The sequence below is a fragment of the Lontra canadensis genome, unplaced genomic scaffold, assembly GCF_010015895.1.
Source record: "Lontra canadensis isolate GAN:19392208 unplaced genomic scaffold, GSC_riverotter_1.0 scaffold158, whole genome shotgun sequence".
NCBI lineage: Eukaryota > Metazoa > Chordata > Mammalia > Carnivora > Mustelidae > Lontra > Lontra canadensis.
The window spans coordinates 911875-937138 of NW_022631152.1; the positions used below are offsets into that span (position 1 = coordinate 911875).

At 34.7% G+C, this 25264-nt stretch overlaps 1 protein-coding gene across 2 annotated transcripts in view; it reads right to left on the bottom strand.

Annotated features, from left to right (window-relative positions):
- Positions 1 to 25264, bottom strand: part of ITGB3BP (integrin subunit beta 3 binding protein) — a 65362-nt gene that overhangs the window by 20805 nt on the left and 19293 nt on the right. For both annotated transcript variants that reach the window (XM_032844896.1, XM_032844895.1), the window contains exons 3-4: positions 12439 to 12574; positions 3537 to 3606 (exon numbers count right to left, since the gene is read on the bottom strand). In XM_032844896.1, coding sequence (XP_032700787.1) covers positions 3537 to 3606; positions 12439 to 12574 — 206 coding nt within the window. The remainder of the gene's footprint in view (positions 1 to 3536; positions 3607 to 12438; positions 12575 to 25264) is intronic.

The window sequence follows — 25264 nt, forward strand, 5'->3', positions numbered from 1 at the left end:
CACCCTACTTGCCTGTTTGAATTGGGACATTGCTCTTCTGCTCTTAAACTAGGATTTACACCATCAGTTTCCCTGGTTGTCAGGCCTCTGGACTTGAACTTGAATTACACCACTGGCTTTCTTGGGTCTCAAGCTTGTGGATGGTAGATGGTAGGACTTAGCCTCTCTAATTGCATGAGCCAATTCTTCACAATCAATCTATCTCTATATATGCAAATATATATATATATATATACATATATATACACATACGTACATATACATATACGTATGTGTATATATATATGTATATATATAAACTCATCATCAGTATTTTTAAATCATTTTTTTAAAGATTACTTATTTTGTGGGGTTATGGACATTAGGGAGGGTATGTGCTAAGGTGAGTGCTGTGAAGTGTGTAAACCTGGCGATTCACAGACCTGTGCCCCTGGGGATAAAAATATATGTTTATAAAAAATAAAAATTAAAAAAAAAAAGATTACTTATTTTAGAGAGAGAGAACATGTGTGCACGTGCAAGTGGGGGGAAGGGCAAAGGTAGAGGGAGAGAGAGAATCCCCAGCAGACTCCCTGCTGAGCAAATGGGCTTGATCCCACAACTGTGAGATTATAACCTGAGCTGAAATCAAGAGTTGAATGCTTAACCAACTGAGCCACCAAGGCACCCCAATACATTTTAATTATTAATAACAATTACATCAATGCCATTTTATTATCATTAACTGTTATATTTTATTAATACTATATTATTATTATGTTATTACATATATATGTCTCTGCACTTGGTTCTGTTTCTCTGGACAACCCTAACTTACACAATTTCCAAAACAAAATATAAAATGCTATATTGGGGTGCCTGGGTGGCTCAGTTATTAGGTGTCTGCCTTTGGCTCAGGTCATGTTCCCAGAGTCCTGAGATCAAGCTCCATATGGGTCTCCCTGCTTGGCAGGAAGCCTGCTTCTCCCTCTCCAGCTCCCCTGTGCTTGTGTTCCCTCTCTCACTCTACCATAAATAAATAAAATCTAAAAATAAATAAAAAAATAAAATGTTATATCATTTCAAACTGATGTACAGATGTGAAATGTTCAATTTAATTTCAGGTTTTCAAAAACCAAGGCTTTAGAATGGGTTTACAAGATAATAAAAGAAATCCAAACAAATGGAACAAATGAAGAACCCATTATTAAAGCTAGTAAAATGGCTTTATTGACTGGGATTGACTCATTATATAATGAGTGCAAAACAAAAAATCAGCAAGCCTATTTTTATCTTTTATAAAATATCCTGGCTTGTCCTTAAGTTCACTAATTCTACTATCGAGTCATGGAATGATACACATAAGTAATAGGGATCTTTAGAAATAAATATTAAGAGAAATTAAATAAATACAGGCAAATTCCTAAGTGAACCATAACAAGGGTTCTTGTTCCCTTGCTACTTGAAAGCTCACTGCTACAAGACCTATGGTTAAAAATCTGGCACCGTCAACAAATCGATAGGTTCAGAAGAATAAGGAAGGGATAAAAGTATAAAAAGTTAGAACAGCGTAAGGGGAGCTGATTGGGCGGAAAGCGAGGGTAAGTTTTGCTTGTTTATGTGGTATTCTGCTGTCCAAAAAATTTTCCTCCTTCACTGCCTACTTTTATTCCCAAGTTTGTTATACTTCATATAATTATATCAGAAATTCATTTGGTTTAGCAGGTATCTGCTTTCATTTTGTTTAATTTTTAAAACTTAAATTCAATTAATTAACATATAGTATATTATTAGTTTCAGAGACAGAGTTCAGTGATTCATCAGTTTACATAACACCCAGGTATCTGCTTTCAAATATAAAATCATACGTTTCAAAAATTGTTACTTGCCACTTGCTCTCACTGTATATCCTTTTGTAAAATTTCTTTTTCTGTGTGTATACATAGCCAATTAAAAAATACATTAAATAAGTTAAACAAAAAGAGAATTCTTTCCCTTTTTTGGGAAAGATTTTTTATTTTTTTTTTTTTTAGGGAGAGCATCAGTGGGAGGAGAAGCAAATCTGAAGGAGCCTCCATGCTGAACGGAGCTCAATGCAGGACTCAGTCTCATGACCCCAAGATCATGAGCTAAGCTGAAACCAGGAGTTGGATGTTTAACCAACTGAGCCACCTGGGAACCCAAAGAATGCTTTCCTCTTAATATCTGGTTGCAATTGGTTTCACCGAGGAAATGGGAACTTTGCTAGGGGAAGGAAGTTGTAGTAATTTACAACAAAAATACTTGTGGGACAGGGAAAATGAAAATATTTGGAGCTGGGGGAGCGTGGCTAGGAAAAGCATCTAGTAAAAGCAAATAAAGGAGGTATGATGATAGATGTAGGAGATGCCAAACAAAGAAATTTCTTTGTGAAACACTTCTCTTTGTCCTTGTCGTACTCTAAATGGCATTCAATTTTTGTATATTTTACTCTAGACTAGTACTGATTAATACTATAGTTCAGCTACATTATGAAAAAAAATAGACTTCTGGGGTCATAACCACTAGTTACAACACTATTTATATGGAAAATGCATTCTGAATTCCACTTAAATGAGTAAAAAAATTTTGAAACATAACTTATAACCTATTTCTAAGTTTGGCAAGGTATATTAACTTACAACATAAAGCCATAAGCTCCCAATTTCTTTGTTTTTAGCCACCCATCATATTGCGTGGCACAAAGACAACATAGCTGAAAGGGTCAATGAGCTGAACATAAGAACTACTTTGAAAATTTAACCCCCTCTTCTGGTTAATTCAATTTTCCAGCCTCGGTGGATAGATATAACTATTCTTCCTAGAATATATAGGAGAAGTAGATTTTGTAAATACTATCTTCATTCAAGGCAGCATTGGCTGGCCAGTATGAAAATAGCTGGGTGCTGGGATATAAGCATGCTGGGTTCCTCTGGATCGCTTACTGTGCTGGCTTCATTCACTGTGTTCCTAGCTCTTGAACCAGCTATTTGTTAGGCACTATGTTCCCAGATGAGGGATTACTTTTCCATCCATATAAAATCTGAAAAGGTCGTTTTTCCCCAGATTTATCTTAAGCTGGTCTCTTATTCATGGACTGGCAAGCTGTGCTCAATGAGTATTAAAATTAAGATCTCATAGGGGCACCTGAGTGGCTCAGTCAGTTGAGTGTCCAACTTTTGGTTTTCTCTTAGGTCATGATTTCACGGTCCTGAAATTGAGCCCTGCATGGGCTCTGCACTCAGTGAGGAGTTTGCTTGAGATTCTCTCTTTCCCTCTCCCACCCCACTCACCCCACTTGCACTCTCTCTTTCTCTCAAATGAAGAAATATTTTTAAAAAGTTATCACATATCATGATCACATGAACCCTTCAGAATGCATTACAAAATATTTTACTTCTTTAAAAAAGAATATATCGACTCAGGTATAAACTTTTTAATTTTTGCAAATAAGTTATTTCTCTTAAATTATTACTTTAAGAAATATGACTCTTTTCTTTCAAGACATGTATTTATTATTTCAAAAACAATAAACTTACTCATCATTGTCCTTTGTTGTAGATTCCTTCCTTTTGGTTAAACTGAGGTGATTCAATTTTTTCCTCTTTCCTATATACATACATAGAGTAAAAAGAAGAACTTAAAGTTAAGGGGGAAATTGTCAAATTTTAAATAGAATTTAGATCACCAAACTTTAGATAGAGAATAAAAAGGTAGACTAATGAAAGAGAAGTAAAGAAAAAGTATCCTAGAATTTGCTATAGAAAAGAAAAATCACTATTATGAATAATTTTTCAATAGCTATTTTTTAAAATTTCCCAGTAACCCAGTATTTTATTCATGATGACTTTATGTAGAAAAAACCCAATCTTTATAAAGGATACTTTCGTCAAATATTTTAATAAACAATATCATCTTAAAGTTTCCAGTTTGTATTATTTCACTCCCATTTTTTGCCTCAAAGTTAACAGTGGGTTGGTGATTTTTGTTTTTTAAAGATTTTATTTGTTTATTTGACAGAGAGATCACAAGTAGGCAGAGAGGCAGGCAGAGAGAGAGGGAGAAGCAGGCTCCCTGCTAAGCAGAGAGCTCAATGCACGGCTTGATCCCAGGACCCTGGGATCATGACCTGAGCCAAAGGCAGAGGCTTAACCCACTGAGCCACCCAGGCGCCCCGGTTGGTGATATTTATATCTACAAAACAGTAAGTTTCTAGCGATGTCACAGTAAAATAAATTTGATAAATGTGCCTGATTTTAAAAACATATTGAAAAAATGCATAATGATTTACTAAATTCTTGGAAAGATCCTGTGTGTGGGGTTGAAAGGTAAATTTGATTTTACAGCCTAGTAGAATATGATGTTTGCACTCATTAGTGGTCAAGTAGATAATTGTTTTATGAGTTCTCCATTTAGTTGTTGGTTCTACTGTACTTCATGGTACAGTATAACATACACTTCAAACATATTTGATGTATAACAAGTATTTGAGGACATATTAGCAAAAAAATTCTTAATATCTTACATACACTGGCCTTTAATAAATGTTTATCGAGTGAATAAGCAAGCAAATGAATGAATAATCGAAACTTTTTACTACTAATGAAAAGAAGTCCAAAGAAATCATTTTTTAAATGTATAGTTGGTGACAACCTCCTTACACTATGTATTATTATGTTGTTCCATTTGTTCAATAACTGGCACAGGAACTATTACTTAACTCAATGTCCTTATTCTTCACAAAGGAAAAACAGGTGAAATAAATTTTATTATTTCATTTAACCCAACATACTCAAAATACTACAATTTTGACATTTCTTTATTTTTATATATTTTATATATAAAATATAAAATTATTAGTGAGATCATTCATATTCTCTTTTTCACACTGTCTTTGATACATGGTGTATATTTTATGCTTATAGCACATCTCAGTGCAGATGAGCCACAATCCAAATGCTCTATGTCTACATGAATTGGAAAGTATAGCTCCATGTACTACTGCAGGAGGGTCCAATACTTCTAGATGAAATAACACGAAGGCAATTTCTTTAAATTTTCAAACGTAATTCATTAACATATTAACGTACTGTCTGGAACAGACTTCCCAATGCTGGTTTACACTTTTTCCTTCACTTATTTATTTATTTTTTTTAACAGAAGCTGTTTTGTTGTTTGTTTCTTTAAACAATTACACTAAAGAATTTTTAATTTTATTTATTATTTATTATAATTACTTTTATTAATATATTTATATTATAATATTATTTATTTATTATTTATTTATTTGACAGAGAGAGAAATCACAAGTAGGCAGAGAGAGAGACTGGGAAGCAGGCTCCCTACTGAGCAGAAAGCCTGATGCAGGCCTCGATCCCAGGACCCTGAGACCATGACTTGAGCCGAAGGCAGAGGCTTAACCCACTGAGCCACCCAGGCACCCTTTTCCTTCATTTAATTTTTATTCCATTATTCTTACTTGCTCCTATTACTAGGGGAGGAGCTTATTTAATGTATATTTTCTATTCTCTGATATTTATAATTTCACTGAGTAAGTTGGTTCAGAAACTGGTGAACAATAACTTCCCTCATTGTTACTTTAGATCTTATGGATTCTCTCAAAAAAAAAAAAAAACAAAAAACAAAAACAAAAAAACCCAAAACTGTATCATAACTAAATTAACTCAAAATAGTCTTTAATTCTAAAAAGAGAAAAAGTTATGATTTAGAGATCTTCCTAAAGTACTGGTTATCTCTCTCGTTTTAACTTTTCATTATTTGACTTGTCTCTATCCTTAAATTCCAAATAGTAAGAGTTTATTTAAGAAAGCATTAAAGGGAAAAACAGTAACGATATTTTATTTATGACTTTAGAGAACTCTTGAGGAAAAAAATCTGTTAAAATCCATCTTTCTTAAAAAAAAATCAAGCTGGATATGAAATCCCATGATACATATTAAACCTTATTTTCAGAAAATCTTTGCCTAAAGGTTAATACTAATTTCCTGAATTTTGTGCTATGCTGTCTGCATTCAATAAAGGTCCACTATTAAATATTAAAATTACTTTGTTCCTTTAACTTGTAATTAATTTTCACATTTTAGCACCATCAGTCAATAAAGTTAGGTGAGAAATAGTAAAAGAATACTTTATTTGAATTTTCACCAGGTGTTCAATGTCTGCTGAAACATTTTTATTATGGTAAGGGGATTAGATATCTTATTCTATAAAATATAATCAATAGCATTAATCTCAATCTTCTTATAGAAGGACTTACATTTCTAATATACTTTTCCAATTGCTAAATAGGAGGAGTTTTAATATCTCTAAGAATAACACTTGGATCAGTTAGCAGAGACTATTTGGACTCCAATATATTATTAAGAGTATTCCAGTTACTGGGGTTCCTTGGTGGCCCAGTCGGTTATAGCATCTGACTCCTGATTTTGGTTCAGGTCATGAATTCAGGGTTGTGAGATCCAGCCCTGCACTGGGCTCTGTGACTTGGGATTCTCTCACTTCTTCTCCCTCTGCCCCTCCACCCCCCTAAAAAAAGAAGAAAAAAGAAAGAGTATTCCAGTTACTAATAATTGCTTTCTTTATTTCATTTCATTCTATTAGCAATTAACATACAGTAAACAGCTGCAGATTCTATACGTACTTTTTCTTGCTAGGTTATATATAACAAATACTTGTGAATGTGATTTCCTTTAAAGACAGTTTCATAAAACACTGGTGAAATATGTACCATCGCTGAATCTGGGCTACATTCAAAATTGTATTTGGGGGCTCCTGGGTGGCTCAGTAAGCCTCTGCCTTTGGCTCAGGTCATGGTCTCAGGGTCCCTGCATGGAGCCCTGCATCAGGCTCTCTGCTCAGCAGGGAGCCTGCTTCCCGCCCCCCCACCCCACCCCACCCCACCCCACCCCACCCCACCCCACCCCACCCCTGCTCTGCCTGCCTGTCTACCCACTTGTGATCTCTGTCTGTCAAATAAATAAAATCTTAAAAAAAAAAAACCAAAACTACCCTTTAACAAACAAATCAAAATTGTATTTGGACTTTCCGGTAAGGCTCAGGAAGCCCCTTCTCTAAGATAATTTTCAACAGATCATGTTTAGAAATACAATCAATGATGTTAATGGTAACAGCTAACACTTAAATAGTATTTTTAGGACCAGGCACTGTTTTAAATGTTACATGTATAAACTAATCTGCAAAACTCTGCATTGGTCACTCATTCCCATTTTACAGGTGAGGAAACAGAGGCACAGAATAGCCACATATCTTATCCAAGGCTCTAAAACTAGTAAGTGGCAGAGTTAGGATCCAAGTCCAACACCCAACCTACTGAGCCACTCAGGCACCCCGAAAGCATGTTATTCTTTTAATTAACCAAATTATTACTATTAAACAAGAGTGGAGAGCAAAGAGCTGCTTTAGAGGATCAATTTATGAAAAATAACAATGTTAATGGTTCCTTTTTTAAAATTCAAAATACCTTTATTGAGTCTCATGGAAGAAATGTAATATTCTTAAAATATTACCTATATTATTGAACAGAAAGGTATCAATGAGAAAATTAGAATTGCTTTTTAGCTACTAAAACATTAATATTTGAGAAGCAGAATGGTAAGTTTTAAAATCTTTCATCCAAATTAGACTGTGGACCACATTAAGAAGCATTTGGCTCATATATCTCAAACTGCTCATCATATATTTAAGCTGATAGTAATTTATCAGCTCCTTTGGAATACATATTGTTCCTTTTCCCACTTAAAAAGAAATCAGTCTTGCCAGAGGTCTACCATTTGATTAGTCTTTTCAAAGAAACTGCTTTTGATTTTGTTGCTTTTCTTTATCACTGCCTTGTTTTCTATTTAACACTTTATTTGTATTTAATACTTTTTATCTTTTACTATTTCCTTTCTTGTATTTCTTGGGGTTCATTCTATTCTTTTTCCATCCTTCTGAGTTAAATGCTTGGTTTATTAGTTTCAATCATTCTTCCTTCCTAAATATATGCATTTATAAGTATAAAATTTCCACTAAGGACTGTTTTAGTATAATGCAGTATTTAGATTAAAGTTTTCCTCTAAGTTTTTATTGTCATCATCATTCAATTCTAAATATTTTATATATTCCATTATGATTTTTCTGAACAATGAATTATTTAGAATGTTCTAGGTTTCCAAACACATGGGCTAAAATTTTTATAGAGGACTGCCTTTTTATTATTGATTCCTAACTACACAAAATTTTGGTCAGAGAATGTGACAGCAATTTTAGTATTTTGCGACTCCAGACTGGTTATATTTTTGTAAAAGTTTTAGGTCATGCTTTATCATGTGTTGGGTATTACACTTGTTTGACCACAGCTCATTAGATCACACTTGCTAGCTATGTTCAAACTGTTTATACCCTTCCTAAGTTTTATTTATTTCATCAGTTTCTGAAGGAGGTACTTTAAAATTTACTATAATTAGGGATTTGTGAGTCTCTCCTTGTACTCCTGTCCTATTTCATTATGTTTTGTTTTTGTTTTAGATGCACATAGTTTCAGGAAACTTTTTCTAGTAGTGACTCTTCCTTTCTCTCACTATGAATAGATTCATATATCTTCAATAAAGCTTTTTTTGTCTTCAAGTCTATTTTTGTCTACATTAATATTCTTATAACAGCTATTAATTTTTTAAAGTTAATATTTGCTTTGTTTTTTTCTGTCCCTTTACATTTAATCATCCTACGTCTTTAAGCCTAAACAATAATGATATTAATAAAAACAGAGTATGTATTGAAAACTTACTACATGCCAGGCCATGTTCTGAGTGCTTTTTGTATATTACTTTATTTAATTGTCACAACAATCCTGAGGTAGAAACTATTATTTTCCCCATTTTTACAGGCAAGTAAATAAAACACACATACACACACATGCATGCACAATTATAAAGTCTGTTAACAGATATTCTTCTGCTCCCTAAAAATTATAAGAATCTTAAAACACTTTAGCTTATTTTGCTCCCTCATCAGTGTTCCATGCTATTACAGTCTATTATTTGTTTTTAACCCCATCTTAAATTGTTTGTCTTTTTTTCTATAGCCAGCAGAATTTGTAGTCACATTTTTGTATTTGGATTTATAATTAAATTTGCCAACATGTTTGCTAATTTATTTTCTTACCATTGCTCTTTGCATTCCATTCCTTTACCTGAGGCTCAGTTTACTTCTACAAGTACATTTTTTAGTAGTCCCTTCAGGGAGTCTCTCTGAACGATAAATTCTCTCAGACTTTGTCTGAAAAATAAATCTTTATTTCATCTTCATTCCTAAATAAAAATATTCAGCTGTGATTTTTAGTTGGTATTATCCCACTTCCTGCTGGAGTCTGTTGATATAGATGAAAAGTCTACAATCAGTCTGTCATTTCCTTGGGGGTTATATGTCTTTCCTCCGGTGGCCTTTTCTCTTTGTCTTTGACAATCTGCAATTTTACCATATGACTATGTGTGGGTTTGTTTTTATTCATCCTGCTCAGACTAAGTATGCTATTCCAGTCTGGAAATTCCCATCTTGCCTTAACTGTGAAATTGAAATTATGAAAAATTGATAGTCCTTTTATCTTAGAATACTGCTTCAGCCCATTCTCCTTATTTTCTCCTTGTGGAACTCCTATCTGACATATATTGGAGCTTCTTAGTCTATTCATAATTTCTCTTTACCATTATATCATGTTCTCCATTTCTTTATCTTTGTGTTATCACATTGCTACAGTCTGGCTGATTTCTACAGATCTATTATCTAATTCACAAATATTCTCTTTGACTATGCAAATTTGTTGTTTATCCTTCTACTCTAATTATTAAATAATAAGTCTGATGCATCCTTCATCTTTATTGAAAAGCATAATAGTTTGGAGAAATTTGCTAAGGGGCAGGGGAGGGCCGCAAAATAATGATAACACACACATATGAACATACATAACAATGAAAAATATATATGATGGTAAGTAAATAAATATTTATCTCTCAAAAGTGTAAACTCACTTTTTTATAAATCACTTTTTTTAATAAACTCACTTTTTAAATTAAATACATATCTCTCAAAAGTATAAACTCACTCACCCTGTTTTTGGCCCACATGGGGCCAAAAGAAGTCTAAGTAGAGGGAAGAACTAGGAACAGAATTTTCTTTTTTTATAAGTATAAATGTATTTAAATGTAATAATAAACATCTGTTCACATAATATATAGTTCAAATGTACATAAAAAATACATATGAATACCTAGAGGAAGAGTATTCCAGAAGGAATACAGGCTGAGAGACCTGTAAGTGCAATGACCTTGTGGCAGGAAGGGGTTTAACATGATTGATGAATAGCAAGAAACTAAGAGTGGTTAAAGTAGTGTAAACATGGGAAGGGTAACAGAAAAGGAGATAGACGAGGTGGTCAGGAATTTGATGATGTATGGCCTTAGAAGTTATGATTAGGTTTTGAATTATATCCCAAGTGTGATGGGAAGTGAATTGCACTTAAAATGCCCTTGAAAATGCTATTTAAATAAAAGTACTTATTTAAGTGGCATCTTATGTTTTGTACAATATTTAAAAACTGAGAATTGTTAATAGAAGTTATGAGATCATAACTTAAATTACGATCTCATGGAACTTAAATGGAACTTTTACTTTATGACTCAGGATTTCTTATTTCTAAAACATGTATAACATATTAGGACAAGCAATGTAATGATTACAAATGACATAATGTGATATAAGATCCTAGAGAATTCTATGTTGAGACTTTTGATATATATATAGATATATATATCTCGAAGAGTATATGAAACATATATATATGTACAGTTTAATGAATCAGTGTAACCACTATTTAAGTTAAAAAATAGAATATTACCAGCACCCCAGGAACACTTGCTATAAGACTTTTTAAAAAAGAGCTTACTTAGTACTATAATCTGTGATAATTATCCACTTAAATGTCAATCGGGATCATGTGGCCAATCTTTTTATGGGCAAAAGGAATGTTCCCTTAAGTCCATATTTAATTTCAATATGGAAATTGAATACGTACACTTAAAATCTATTCATATTTCAGTATAGAGATGTGCCATCTCTTAGGCACTAATTTTTAATTTTAAACAAAAGATATATTAAGTGTATTAAAAACAGATAGAGCTTGAAGAAAATGTATACATCTTCATACATTTTTGTGAAAGCAAACCTAATAGTAATAGCTTTAAGATAAAAAGCACTTGATTTAAGTAAAATAAAAGTCAATCAAAAGTTTAAGATCTCATTATGGGTTTCATTACAACAAATTAGGTAAAATGAGATTTCTTTGTTTCTGTGTAGCTTCTAGTATATTCTTAGCACTCAATAAATGTTAAACAATAAAATATGAATTAGGCTAATCACAGCACATCTAAAATATATTTTATTAAATTTGAGCCTACTTAGAATTTTATATTATAGAAATCTGACATGTCACTGATTCATGACCTTTTATAATATTAAAAATTAAATCTATGAAATCTAGAATCATATATCTTTGAAATAAATATTTTAGCAATAAACTACAAGAGAACAGAAATATGCATGGTCGAAATTAAACTAAATATTTTAAAATAAACAATTTCATATTAAAATTAGGTTATTCTCTAGTGGAAAACCCTACAAACTTTTTTGCAAATGCATTTAAGATAGTAAAGGAAAAGAAGGGAATGAAATATAATAAATAAAAGCAAGCTATATAAAGATAAATGAAATGTGGATAAAACTAAATAGACAGGGACGCCTGGGTGGCTCAGTTGGTTAAGCGGCTGCCTTCGGCTCAGGTCATGATCCCGGCGTCCTGGGATCGAGTCCCACATCGGGCTCCTTGCTCGGCAGGGAGCCTGCTTCTCCCTCTGCCTCTGCCTGCCTCTCTGTCTGCCTGTGCTCGCTCGCTCTCTCTCCCTCTGTCTCTGACAAATAAATAAATAAAATCTTAAAAAAAAAAAAAAAAAAAAAAAAAAACTAAATAGACAACATGAATAAAAATAACATTTATAAGTATCTCTCTTAAACTATAGTGCAGCAGTACCTGAATTATATGCCCTTTAATTTATGCACATGATGGATAGCTTGTTAAGGGGTATATCTGTAACCACTATAATTGATAGTAGCTGAAGGCAGTCAGACCATAATTTCTATTTAATGGATGGGATAGTAAGGGAACAAAGTCTGCAGTAGCATTTTAAGATAAGTGCCTAGAAAGTTTACATTTCTGTCCAAAGTCATACCTATATATACTAGACTTCTTTATGTTGAATTCCTTAAGAAAAAAACAGTTGCAACAAGATCCATATATTATTAAATAAAAATTCTGGTTTAACCAGTAACTAGAAAAATATTACAATAAATGGAAAAGAATGTTCAACTAACCATTTGATGGTTCATTTTTGTGCTCCTGTTCTTTAAAGCTTGCAGGAGAAGCAAATGGGCTCATTTGACAAGTTCCAGTTGTTGGAGAGTAAGTGGTAATACTTTTCTTCCTTGTGATTTTTGAAGAATCGAATGACTGAAAATAAATATTAATTTGAGACAAAAATACTTATGTTTAGTTCTTTGAGAATGCCTTTTAAAACTTGTAAAATTCAAACCAGCATTATTTTCCTTGCTCTTTCTTTTCGGAATTTAAATACACTCAATTATCATTTCCAAAATGAACACTATTCTTAAAGTTTTGTAGATATTTCAGGTCTCCACACTGATTAGGGCATCTCAATTAGGTATTTGTGAAAATTTAATATTAAAGGTTTACTACCTTCTGAGATGGTATTTCCAAACAGTTTAGAGATGACTGACTATTCCAGTTATATCCTGACTTGCGCGGTCTGCTGAACCTGAGGTATAATTATGGGGCTGGGCCAGGGAAACTCTCAGAAGTACTGGTAGTAAAACCCACAAGGAAATCCTAGGAGGGGTAAGTGCTTTCTTAAACCTTCACAAAGTTGCTCTGACATAGTGACTTGTCTTAAGAATAAGCAAAATAATGTTGGGGCACCTGGGTGGCTCAGTGGGTTAAGGCTCTGCCTTCAACTCAGGTCATGATCTCAGGGTCCTGGGATCCAGCCCTGCACTGGGCTCTCTGCTCAGCAGGGAGCCTGCTTCCCCCTCTCTCTCTGCCTGCCTCTCTGCCTACTTGTGATCTCTGTCAAATAAATAAGTAAAATCTTTAAAAAAAATAAGCAAAATAATGTTCAAACAATTGAGTATTAACATTTAAGGCCCTTGAGAATTCGGCCTGTCCTATAGGATATCCTTCTATCCTCTCCTCTGTTCCTTACACACCTTGTGCATACCTCTCATTGGAGACTATCGTCTCCGATAAGATTACGAATTATTTTAATAATTTTTTACATTTCTGTCTGCCCCATTAAAATCTGAATTCCTAAAAATAAATATTTCTTCATCTTTGTGGTCTAGAACTCAAAAATATGTAATGAATGAATGATGTAAAAGGAATAGTCCAATAACTTTGGCCAAGCCACTCTGAATTCATTCATTTGTTCATTAGTTCATTCTTCCAATATGAAATGACACCCGTATCCCAGTCACTTAATCACATTCTGTGATCCTAGGCTGGAATGCCCTTTCTTATCTTCCCCAGGATGAAATCGTTCTTCGGTTTAGGTCCCCATTTATGATCCACTTCCTTCAAACAACCATTATCACACTATTAATTGCTTGTTCTTCTGAATTCCTTTTAAACTCTTTTCTGTAATGCTTACTAATCACCCAGTGCTTGCTAACTAATGTGTACAAAGAAAGAGAAAAAATTATTCTGGCCTCATGAACAGCAGAGAAGGGTCTAAACAGTAGTAGAGGTCTTAACTACCTAACAGTAGTATAGGTGCTACAAGAATTGAGAGGAAAGGAAAATCAAAGTGGGCTGCGGTAATTTTACAGAAGGATTCTTGTGAGGAGGAAGGATGAGGCTTAGATAAGCAGAAATGAAAGGTATGAAAAACCTGAAATCCAGAAGTGCTACAGATGGCATAGACTGGATTTAGGGGATTAAAAAAGGTCTGAAGGTTATGATGTTACTAACATTGTAGAATTAAACTTATTTTGGTAGCTGACTTGAAATAGTTATATAATTCTCCATTGTCAACGATTCTTTATTTCTAAGACACCTTGGCAGAATAGTGACTGTGTCACCTTTTTCAATAATCTTGGTATTAGTTCCAGAATCTATAGAATCTTTTTTTTTTTTTTACAGTTAAGGTTTTAAATGATAAATACTTTTCCATATTGGGGAACCAGAAGGCTTTCCATTCTTTATTTTATGTATCCACGGTAGCCACAAATGTAACCAATATCTTTTTTAAAAATCAAACTATAATATCAAGTTATAACTCTAAAGCAATCTTTATTGTAGGGTGAAAAGGTTTTTAAGTCTCTTTATCAGATGGTTATTATTACCTCTTCATCTTGAGTTTTTACCTGCTTATATGTATTCAGTCATAAACTATGACATTTATCCAATCCTACCCTACCTTTCCCAGAACTATTTCACTGTGTATGTACAAGAAATGGAAGTCACTACACTAATGTACATTTATGTCAATCTGTTTTCCTATTTTACCAAAAAATTATTTTTTCCAATTGCCAAATATCTAAACATTACAACTATAGATCATACATTTCTCCTTGAAAACCATTTTCTAGCTTTCATAAAATAAGTCTGTGTGTGTGTGTGTGTGTGTGTGTTTCCCCCTTATCTTAAAATACTGAAACTTCTTGGGCAGGGGAGTTGGGGGAGAGGAGGGGAAAAATCCCGAGACTTCTCTGCTGCCTTCTTTTTTAGGCCATTTGTGTTAGTTAAGAGGAAAAATGTCTGTCTACAATTACTATACAAAGAGGGAAAAATGAAATTCTATCCCTTACTATCCCACTAAATTGTTCTTCAGTAATTAACATATTTTTATATACCTGACTACTGATATACACAAAGGCATAATCTTACTTCTCTAAGATTTTTTTTCCCCTCAAAGTTTTGTCAAGGTCCTCTAACTTTAAAACCCTGAAGATGCTTAAAAGTGATCCCAGAACCCATCTAACATATACCAGGAACAGTTAAGATTGGGATTTCAGGGAAGACAGCTACAAATTGAGAAGTCTAGCATTCTTTTCACTCTGCAATGAGGAGTGCTAGCTACCAGATGCTTTAGAAAACAGAGGAAGAAAAAGTGAGCAGACTAGATTTGGCTAGAGAAGGAAAGGAATTAAGGATGCAAATAAAATTAGGAAAACAGAAATCAATAAGTTATAATTCTATAATAATAATTTATAACTGCTTATAATATTCAGTGACTCCTTAGAGATAGTTAATGCCACTATTAAAAAAGATGCTATGATCAGCCCAAATACCACCATACTTTTTGTAAAGTGGTCAAACCTTGTATATTAGCAAAACTAAAATTTGGGCATTGATTTTTCTGTATAAAAAAAGAAAAGAATGTTCGCTTCATAATTTCAACTATAGAAGACATTCTCCTTCAATATCTTTCACAAACTGTAGCTTGCTTTGTCACTTCGTCTAAAGCATATTCTACCAAAAAGGTGCCTCCATTGCATTGATTTTTACCTATTATAAACAGTCTAGAAAGTACTAAGGGTTCTTTTGGGATGAAATATGATGGAAAGGATGTGCTATTATTATTATGAAGTACTATCCTATGCTATCAGTGAAATATTTAAAACACAGGTACTATAGATATTTGGATAACCAGAAACAAAAGAAAATTAGGGCATCTAAAGGGAGATAATTTTTCATAACCTTACACTGGTTAATTAGGTCATTGGAATGTCTTACCTAAGACATTATTATAAATTATTAATACTATTATGGAGTTTATATTTTAATACTCTAAATATTAGCTGTCTTGGGTACCTTTCATAGTTTGGGCCTAGGGTTCTCAGAACAGTCCTAGAGATCAACTAACTTCTTATCAGCTACCATGATTATCATTCTTTTCTTTTTTTTTTTTCATGATTATCATTATTAATGGTTCTAATAATGTTGGGTTTCATTGTTATTTGTTATAATAGTTATGGATGCAAAAGCATTTTGCACTAATCTCAATGATCTTACAGAGATGGTAGAGAAAGAATATAACCAAATATTAGATCTATGGTGATAGAAATGTTCTATTTTTTTTTTTTAAGATTTTTATGTATTTATTTGACAGACAGAGATCACAAGTAGGCAGAGATGCAGGTAGAGAGAGGAGGAAGCAGGCTCCCTGCCTAGCAGAGAGCCCAACGCGGGGCTCAATCCCGGGACCCTGAGATCACAACCTGAGCCGAAGACAGAGGCTTTAACCCACTGAGCCACCCAGGCGCCCCGAAATGTTCTATTTCTTGATTAGGTGTTTGATACACAGGGGTATACACTTGTTAAAACTCATTGGATTGTACAATCAAGATCTGTGGATTTTATAATACATAAATTTTACTTTGATAAAAAAATTTTAATAGAAAAATAAAGAAACATTGGCTTACAAAGTTGATACGCTGGTGTTTCTATTTATATTCATTATTGTTCCACAATTTAAAAATATTAAAATATTTTTTAAAAGATGTATTTATTTATATTTTGGCAGGGGGAGGAAAGGCAGAGAGAGAGAGAGAGAATTTTTAAGTAGACGGCACACTGAGCACAGAGCCCAATGCAAGCCTCAATCCCACAACCCTGAGAGCATGATCTGAGCTGAAACCAAGAGCTGGACACCTAACTGACTGTGCCACACAGGTGCACCTAAAATATGAATATTAAAGATAACACTATTCTGCAACTGTCCTGTATGTAACTCCTGAGATTTTAATGAAATATTTTCATGGCTGTTTCCCATCATTCCTTCATATATCCTCATGTTTCTCAGAATATAAAGTAAATTCCATCTCAAATATATTTTTGTCTGTTTATTAAAGTATAATTTACATACATTAAAATGGTCAGCTTGAGGAGATCTGACAACTGTATACTCTGATGCAACTACCACACAAGATATAGAACATTTCAACCATTTCAGGTTTTCTTGTACACCCTTCTACTCAGTTTCCACTTTCTAGTCCATAGGCAACTGCTTTCTAATTCCTATAATCATTGATACCTCTACCTATTCTTGGACTTCATATAAATTAAGAATGTAACTTTTGGTTTGGGTTTGTTTTTGAGATTGTCTACATTATTGCATGTGGTAGTAGTGTGTTCCTTTTTATTGCTGAATAGTGCTCCTTTGTATAAATATATCAGAATTTGTTTTTCCACTTTCTGATTAGGAGACATTTGGATTATTTCCAGTTTGGGCTATTATGAATTAAGTTGCTAAAAACATTCTTGTATATGTCGGGGTCCCTGGGTGGCTCAGTCAGTTAAGCCTGGTAATTTCAGCTCAGGTCATGATCTCATGGGTCACGAGATCCAGCCCAGGTAGGGCTCCATGTACTCAACTGGAAGTCAGCTTGAGATTCTCTCTCTCCCCTTTCCCCCCACTCACATGCATGCTTTCTCTCTCTAGAATAAGTAAGTCTTTAAAAAAAAAAATCTTGGGCACCTGGGTGGCTCAGTGGGTTAAAGCCTCTGCCTTCGGCTCAGGTCATGATCCCGGGGTCCTGGGATCGAGCCCCACATCGGGCTCTCTGCTCCACGGGGAGCCTGCTTCTTCCTCTCTCTCTGACTGCCTCTCTGCCTGCTTGTGATCTCTGTCAAATAAATAAATAAAATATTTTAAAAAATTAAAAAAAAAAAAAACTAAATAAAAGCTGGAGTTCTCCAAAGCATGTGTCATTTTAAATTCCCATCAGTAAAAGAGAGTTCCAGCTGCTCGACATCCTTATCAGTCTTTAGCACTGTTTTAGTCATTCTCATGTTTGTTTGTTTAAAAGATTTTTATTTATTTATTTATTTATTTATTTGAGAGGAAGAACATGAGTTGGTGGGAGGGGCAGAGAGAGAAAGAAAAGCAGCAGACTCGCCACTGAATGGGGAGCCCGAAGTGGGGCTCAATCCAAAACCATGACCTGAGTCAAAGGCAGATGCTTAACCAAATGAGCCACCCAGGTGCCCCCCCCCTTTTTTTTTTTTAAGCAATCTCTACTCCCAACATAGGCCTCGATCTCAGGACCTTGAGATCAAGAGTTGCAAGTTCTACAACTCGAGGCAGTCAAGTTCCTCTAGTGTTGTTGTTTTTTAAAAGCCATTCTGTTTTGTTATTTAGCTCTTCCAGTGGGCGGGAGTGGTATCCATTTGTGGGTTTCATTTGTATTTCCAATGATGAATGATGTTGAACACTTTTTCATATGCTTTTTCATATTCATAACACTTTTTCCTATTCATTTAAATTTTTTGTGACATGTTGGTTCAAGTTTTTGTACATTTTTATTGTACTTTTTATTGTTAATTTATATATTATAGATACAAGTCTTTTGCCAGATAGATGTATGACAAATATTTTCTTCTTAATCCCTGGTTTGACTATCCATTTTCTTTTTCTTTCTTTTTTTTTAAATTTTATTTATTTATTTGACAGAGAGAGACACAACAAGAGAGGGAACACAAGCAGGGGGAGTGGAAGAGGGAGAAGCAGGCTTCCCGCTGAGCAGGGAGCCTGATGCAGGGCTCAATCCCAGGATCCTGGGATCATGACCTGAGCTGAAGGCAGACGCTTAACAACTGAGCCACCCAGGCACTCTGGCTATTCATTTTCTAATGATGGCTTTTGAAGAGGAAAAATTTTTAGTTTTGATAAAAGTCTACCTTATTAACTTTATCTTCTGTAGTTAGTACTTTTTCTGTTGTATGAACTTTTGTTGAATTTAGGTCTCAATGATAACTTCTTGTATTTCTTTCTAGAAGCCTGATGCTTTTAACTTTTACTTTACGCTTATGATACTTCTTGAATTAACTTTTGTGTATCAAGTGAGATAAAGATGGAGATTATTTTTTTCCATATGAATATTTTTAAAAACTTTGTTCTTACTGAATCAATCCAATATTTCAAAACATTTCAGGGGCACCTGGATGGCTCAGTTGGTTAGGTGTCTAACTCTTGATTTCAGCTCAGGTTATAATCCCAGAGTCATGGGATCAAGACCCACGCTGGGCTCCTTGCTCAGTGGAGAATCTTCCTGGGATTCTCTCTCCCTCTTCATTTGCCCCCACCAAGTAAGTAAATAAATCTTTAAAAAAATTTTAATAAATTTAGTCAACCATAAAGATAATATGAACCAAAGTTTTAGAAATTAGATTTTGCCAAATAGAATGAAGATTCATAAACGACTAAAGGAAAAACACTTTAGGTACACTAAAGGAAAAGCAGCTATGTTATATGGAAGGCAGCCTGGGCTCATATAATAGTTCAGCTGTGTCTTAGCTGTGCTATTGTGGGTATACCACTTACTCTGAATTTTAGTTTCCTCACTCAATCTAGCATATCACTAGAATATTAATGCCTATGTGACATGGAGGGCTTCCAGAGCTTGAAGGAAGGAGGGCAAGGCAGTGGAGTTCACCTTTAAGATGTCTTCCAAGGGCCTAGAATCTCTCTGTGTCCCCAGACCTGGTGAGGTATTCAGTATTGGGAAGTGAGAGGTGGCCGAAAGAGAACATGCAGAAGCAAAGATGCAAATGAGACTGGTGCTACAACTGGATGTCTAAGCCATCAAGCCAAGGGATGCATACTGCTCCAGTCCAAGAAGTGCCACTTCTATCAGAGCATCGGCCAGATGATGGCCTCATATTACTGAAAGCCCAGCAGGCCCCAACTTCACAGAGAAAGCCAGCTTACTTTCAGGAGAAGGATGAGATTCATCTACCTGCCCTCCTCCCAGAGGCACAGAATGTAGCCATGGCGGGTAAGTGATTTGCGATCAGAAAAGTTCAAGGAACACGAAGAAAATAGTAGAAAAAGCAGGATAGATAGGGTCAGTATAGGCAGCTGATCCGGCAAATTTCTTGGGCCAGGATCCACAGCATCACCTCCTTTTCCCTCTTGGTGAGGGGAAGGAGTGAGGCAAAGGAACTCCCAACACTGCTATTCAAACAATGGCTTTCATGGAAAATCTCCCTAGAACTTGAACACTTTATCTGCAACTCTACTTCCACAATCTAAAGCTTTTGAAAGTGGCCTGGATAGGGATGCTGTTTTGAGAGAATACATGAGAAAGTGTATGTTCTGCTGTTGTTGGGTGAATTATTAATGTTAAGATGGCAAATTCCCAAAATTGATCTGTAATCCCTGTCAAAATTCCAAATGGCTGTTTTTCAGAAATGGAAAAGGTGATCTTAAAATTCCTATGAAATTGCAACAGATGCAAAATAGAAGCAATTTTGAAAAGGAACAACAAAAATTTATTGTTCACGTTTTCTGATTTCAAATTTACAGTAATTATAACTTTATTTTGAAAACTTAATTAAGAAAGTGTGGTAGTGACATAAAGACAGTCAGGGATGAATGGAGTAACTTGAGAGTCCAGAAATAAATCCTTACATTTATAGCTCATTGATTTTCAACAAGGGTATCAACACCATTCAATGGCAGAAAGAATATCTTTTCAACAAATACTGCTAGGACAACTGAATATACATGCCCCTACTCTCACATCATGTGCCAAATTAACTCAATTAGGTAACAGTTTCTTAGATATGACACCAGAAGTATATGCAACCAAAGAAGTAAACTGGACTTCATCAAAATTTAAAACTTTTGTGCACTGAAGGGATGCTACCAAGAAAGTAAAAAGACAACCCAGAGAATCCGTGATTAGGTGACGGTATTCAGAATACACAAAAGTAAAAGCACAAAATCCTATTTTAAAAAGGGTAACTAATTTGAGTAGATATTTCTCCAAAGAAAATATATAGATGGCCAATAAACATGTAATAAAATGCTCAATATCATTAAAAAATGCTTAAAACTGCAATGAGATATTGCTTCATACCTACTAGGATGGCTAGAATCAAAGAATCAGATAATAGCAAGGAGGATCTGGAGAAACTGGAACCCTCCTCATTGATTGGTAGTGGGAATGTAAAATGGTGCAGCTGCTGTAGAAAAGAGTTTGACAGTTTTTCAAGAAGGATGGAATTCTCATGTAAGTCAGCAATTCCACCCCTAAATATCTAAAGAAAACTGAAATATGATTCAGCTATAAAAAGGAGTGAAGTACTGTTACATACAACAACATGATGAAACGTGAAAATGTTATGAAAGCAGTCAGTCACAGAAGGCCACAATATTGTATGACTCCATTTACATGAAATGTCCAGGATGAGCAAATCCATAGAGACAGCAAGTAAATTAGTTGCCAGGGGATGAGAAGAGGAGGAAGTTAGCACCACTTAACTGCTAAGAGAGGGGTGCCCGGTAGTTCAGTCATTCTGCCTTTGGTTCCAGTTGTGATCCCAGGTCCCTGGGATTGAGCCCCACATCCGGCTGCCTGCTCAGTGGGAAGTCTGCTTCTCCCTCTCCTACTCCCACTCCTACTGTTCATGTTCCCTCTCTCGCCCTGTCTCTCTCTGTCAAATAAATAAATAAAGCCTTAAAAAAAAAAAAAAAGGAAAACGCTAAGAGATACAGGATTTTTGGCGAGAGGGGGTGATAAAAATGTTCTGGAATCAGATAGTGGTGATGGTTGTTCAACATAGTGAGTATACTATAAACTACTGGTGTATACTTTAAAATGATGAATGTTATATGAATTATATATCAATAAAAATTCCTGAAATTAAAAAAAGAGAACTATTAGAAAGTACATGAGATAATTAGAAGATATGAACAAAGACTGTCCATTTGATGGTGAAGGAATTATCAATTCCAAGAAATATGATAATACTATTATAGTTTTTTAAAAAGTCTTTCTCTTTGGGGTGCGTGGGTGGCTCAGTCATTAAGTGTCTGCCTTCGGCTCAGAGCATGATCCCAGGGTCCTGGGATCGAGCCCCATGTCGGGATCCCTGCTCTGATGGAAGCCTGCTTCTCCCTCTCTCACTCCTCCTGCTTGTGTTTCCTCTCTTGCTGTGTCTCTGTCAAATAAATAAAAAAAATCTTTTTTAAAAAAGTTTTCTCTTTTAAAAATAATCATTGAAGTATTTATGGATGATATTTCAGGTTTGTTTCAAAATAGTCTAGTATGGGGTACTAAAGTATATAAGGGAGTGTAAGTGAAATAAGTAGGCTTGTGTTAAGAATTATCAAAGCTTGGTAATTAACAGGTAGTACATTACCTTTGTCTCTGTTTGAAATTCTTAATAATAAAAAGTTAAAAAAAAACACTATTTTGTAACTATAGTGAAAAAAAGGATCTAGGAAATAATCATCAATGAAAAAAAAACACTGAAGAAAGATTAATGGGAATTTTATTATGGGTGAATCAAGGTGATTAATACCCGAACCAAAAATCAGATCATTTTGTGCTCTTGAGGGGATGAGATAGGAACTATACACACTATCTATGAGGTATGCTTATCAAAAATTTGAATGAGAATCTAATCAAGCCTCTAACTTTACCAGTTTCATAGCAAATCTGAAGAACAGAGAAATCATTTGAAGGACGCCACAAGAAACAAATCAATTAACTCCTGAATATGAAATACGCTTACAAAACAAATACCTCAGTTTTCTTAAAAAATAAATTACAAAAAAAGGGTGAAACTTAACTAGATTTAAAAAAACTTAGGATAGTGCGCCTGGGTGGCTCAGTGGGTTAAGCCTCTGCCTTCGACTCAGGTCATGATCTCAGGGTCCTGGGATCGAGTCCCACATTGGGCTCTCTGCTCCGCAGGGAGCCTGCTTCCTCCTCTCTCTCTCTCTGCCTGCCTCTCTGCCTGTCAAAAAAAAAAAAAAAAAGACTTAGGATATATATATAAAAATATTATAATGTATAAGCCTTGTTTTAATCCTGATTTTAATAAGCCAACTATAAAAGGATATTTTGAAACAACCATAGAAATGTGAATATGGACTGTGTAGAAGATATTATTATGGAATTAGTATTAATTTTATAAGGATGATAATGGCACTGTGGTTATGAAAAAAAGTCATTATTGTTAGAAATACATACTGAAGAATTTTCTGATGAAATGACATGTCTGGGTCCTGTAAAACATGCCAGGAAAAAAAAAACACAGATACACACATATATGTACATATACATATATACATATGACGCAAAATTAACAAAATGTTAATAATCGTTGAACACAGAAGTTCATTGTATTATTCTATTTTATTTGAAAATTTCTGTAATAAAAGAGGAAGGAAGGGAAGGAAAGGGAGGGAAGGAGAGAGGAAAGCAGATTTGAACCAAATCAGTAAGTAGGACTGCAGAATGAGAGCTATAAAATTTCCCAATGTCCTGAAACTCAAAGTTCTTTCTAATTTTAGGAGGTGGCAGAAGTCTTGTCCCAGAGAGATAAGCCAAGTTTAGGCCCTACGAATAGTCAGAAGTGTCCTACCAATAGTAAGGGAGTAATCTAGCCTGGGCATCCATGCCTAAATTAGCAACCTCCCCCACCTTCCCCAATTTGCACTGCTATTCCTTCTAGCAGCAAGCCTACTGAGTTGGCCTTGGTAGGAAGAATGGTCCTTCCCTTCCTACCTGTAGCATCTGCTTCTTCCATTCCTTCTCTGAGGTGGCCTGAACAAGATTATGTACATGATTAGGTAGCTAGCTATCCCTATAAATTCATCTGAATTGCCACTGGCAGCAGTTTGTAACAAATAATTCATCTTCATTTCTAAAAATTCTTCTAGAAGCAGTATTTGGATGACAATGACTTGAGCAGCTAAAATATTGTAGGTGATGAAAAACTGGAACATTCTTTAACTCCTCTCCACCCCCCCCCCAACAATGTAGGAGGTTCAGCAAATGATGGTACTTGTAGTATATATTCCAGATATTAAAGGAAGGTCACAATATCATAGCTGTTTTCTCCATTAGAAGACTCCTAAAGAAAATGACTTTTGCAGACTTTCCCTAACATCATGGAGCATTTATCTCTAAGAAGGTCTGTAGATGCTTTGGGAACACCAGGATTTGGGAGTTTAGAACATCTCTGAGAGGAAAGAGCAGCAGATGAGAATGAATAGGTTCCACTTTAACCAACTGGTATATAAGGGCCATCTCCTTTCTGTGGATATCAGTCTTCTTCCTTCAGTATCATACTGGTAAGGCAAAATGACCTTAGAATTACTACTAATTTTACAGCAATTAGGTACTCTTGGAATTATAGGTATATCTTGAATGTCTGATTTTCCTTTGCATGGGCTAAGCTGTTACTGGAGTAGATGGAAGCATAAGTGTAGTGAAGGAGAGAATCCTAGACTAAGCACCAGAACAAAAGCTCCCAGCTCTAAGACATGAATATAGAGCGCCAACAAACGATGAGGCAAGAATACAAAGGCAGAAATTACCAGAAATAGGTCAGAATATAGAAGAGAAATGTTGAAGAAAGGCCCAGGCTAGATGCTAGGAACCTGCAATTAGCAGGGAATGGCCATGTGATACCAAGCTAAGTCAAGCTAAGTCTCCTTGGTTTAAAGGTACAGAATTGAGCCAAACATAACAATGTATTTTTCTATTACAGGATATTAGCTGTGGCACTGGCTACCTTGACATATCCTAATCCTAAGTAAAAATGTATTGAAAGCCTGCCATGATGACAATTGTACTTCAAGAAGAGGATGAATTCCTAAATGGCCAGTCTCTGCTATTCAAATAATTTTACCATCTCCCAAAGAACAGTTTGAGGGCAGGAAAGAACAATATTTCATTTTAAGCTGGACTACTCATCTACCAAAATACCATTTTGACCAAAGAAACAGATGCAGAATTACAGTCACAGCTGCATTCTGTGTAGAACAAGTTGGATAATGGTACTCTAAATTGCTAATTACACTGCTAATGATTTTTTTAGTGGCATTGCATTATTTTCCCACTTTTGTTTAAATTTTTTTTAAAAAGCATCTTGGAAGTTTTAAAAATGGTAAATTGTTAAATATCAGTGAGTTGTCCAAAGAGAAATTCCATATAACATCCATTTCTTGAAATGGCATTCTCATAAGGGATTTTGAAGGAGCGCCATTTATCGACTAGCTATTTGTTTTAATTTACTTTCTCATCAATTTACTTGCATTTAAGATTAAGTAGCTCAATATTAGTATTTGTATCTAGCTCCACAATTGGTATGAAAAGATAATAA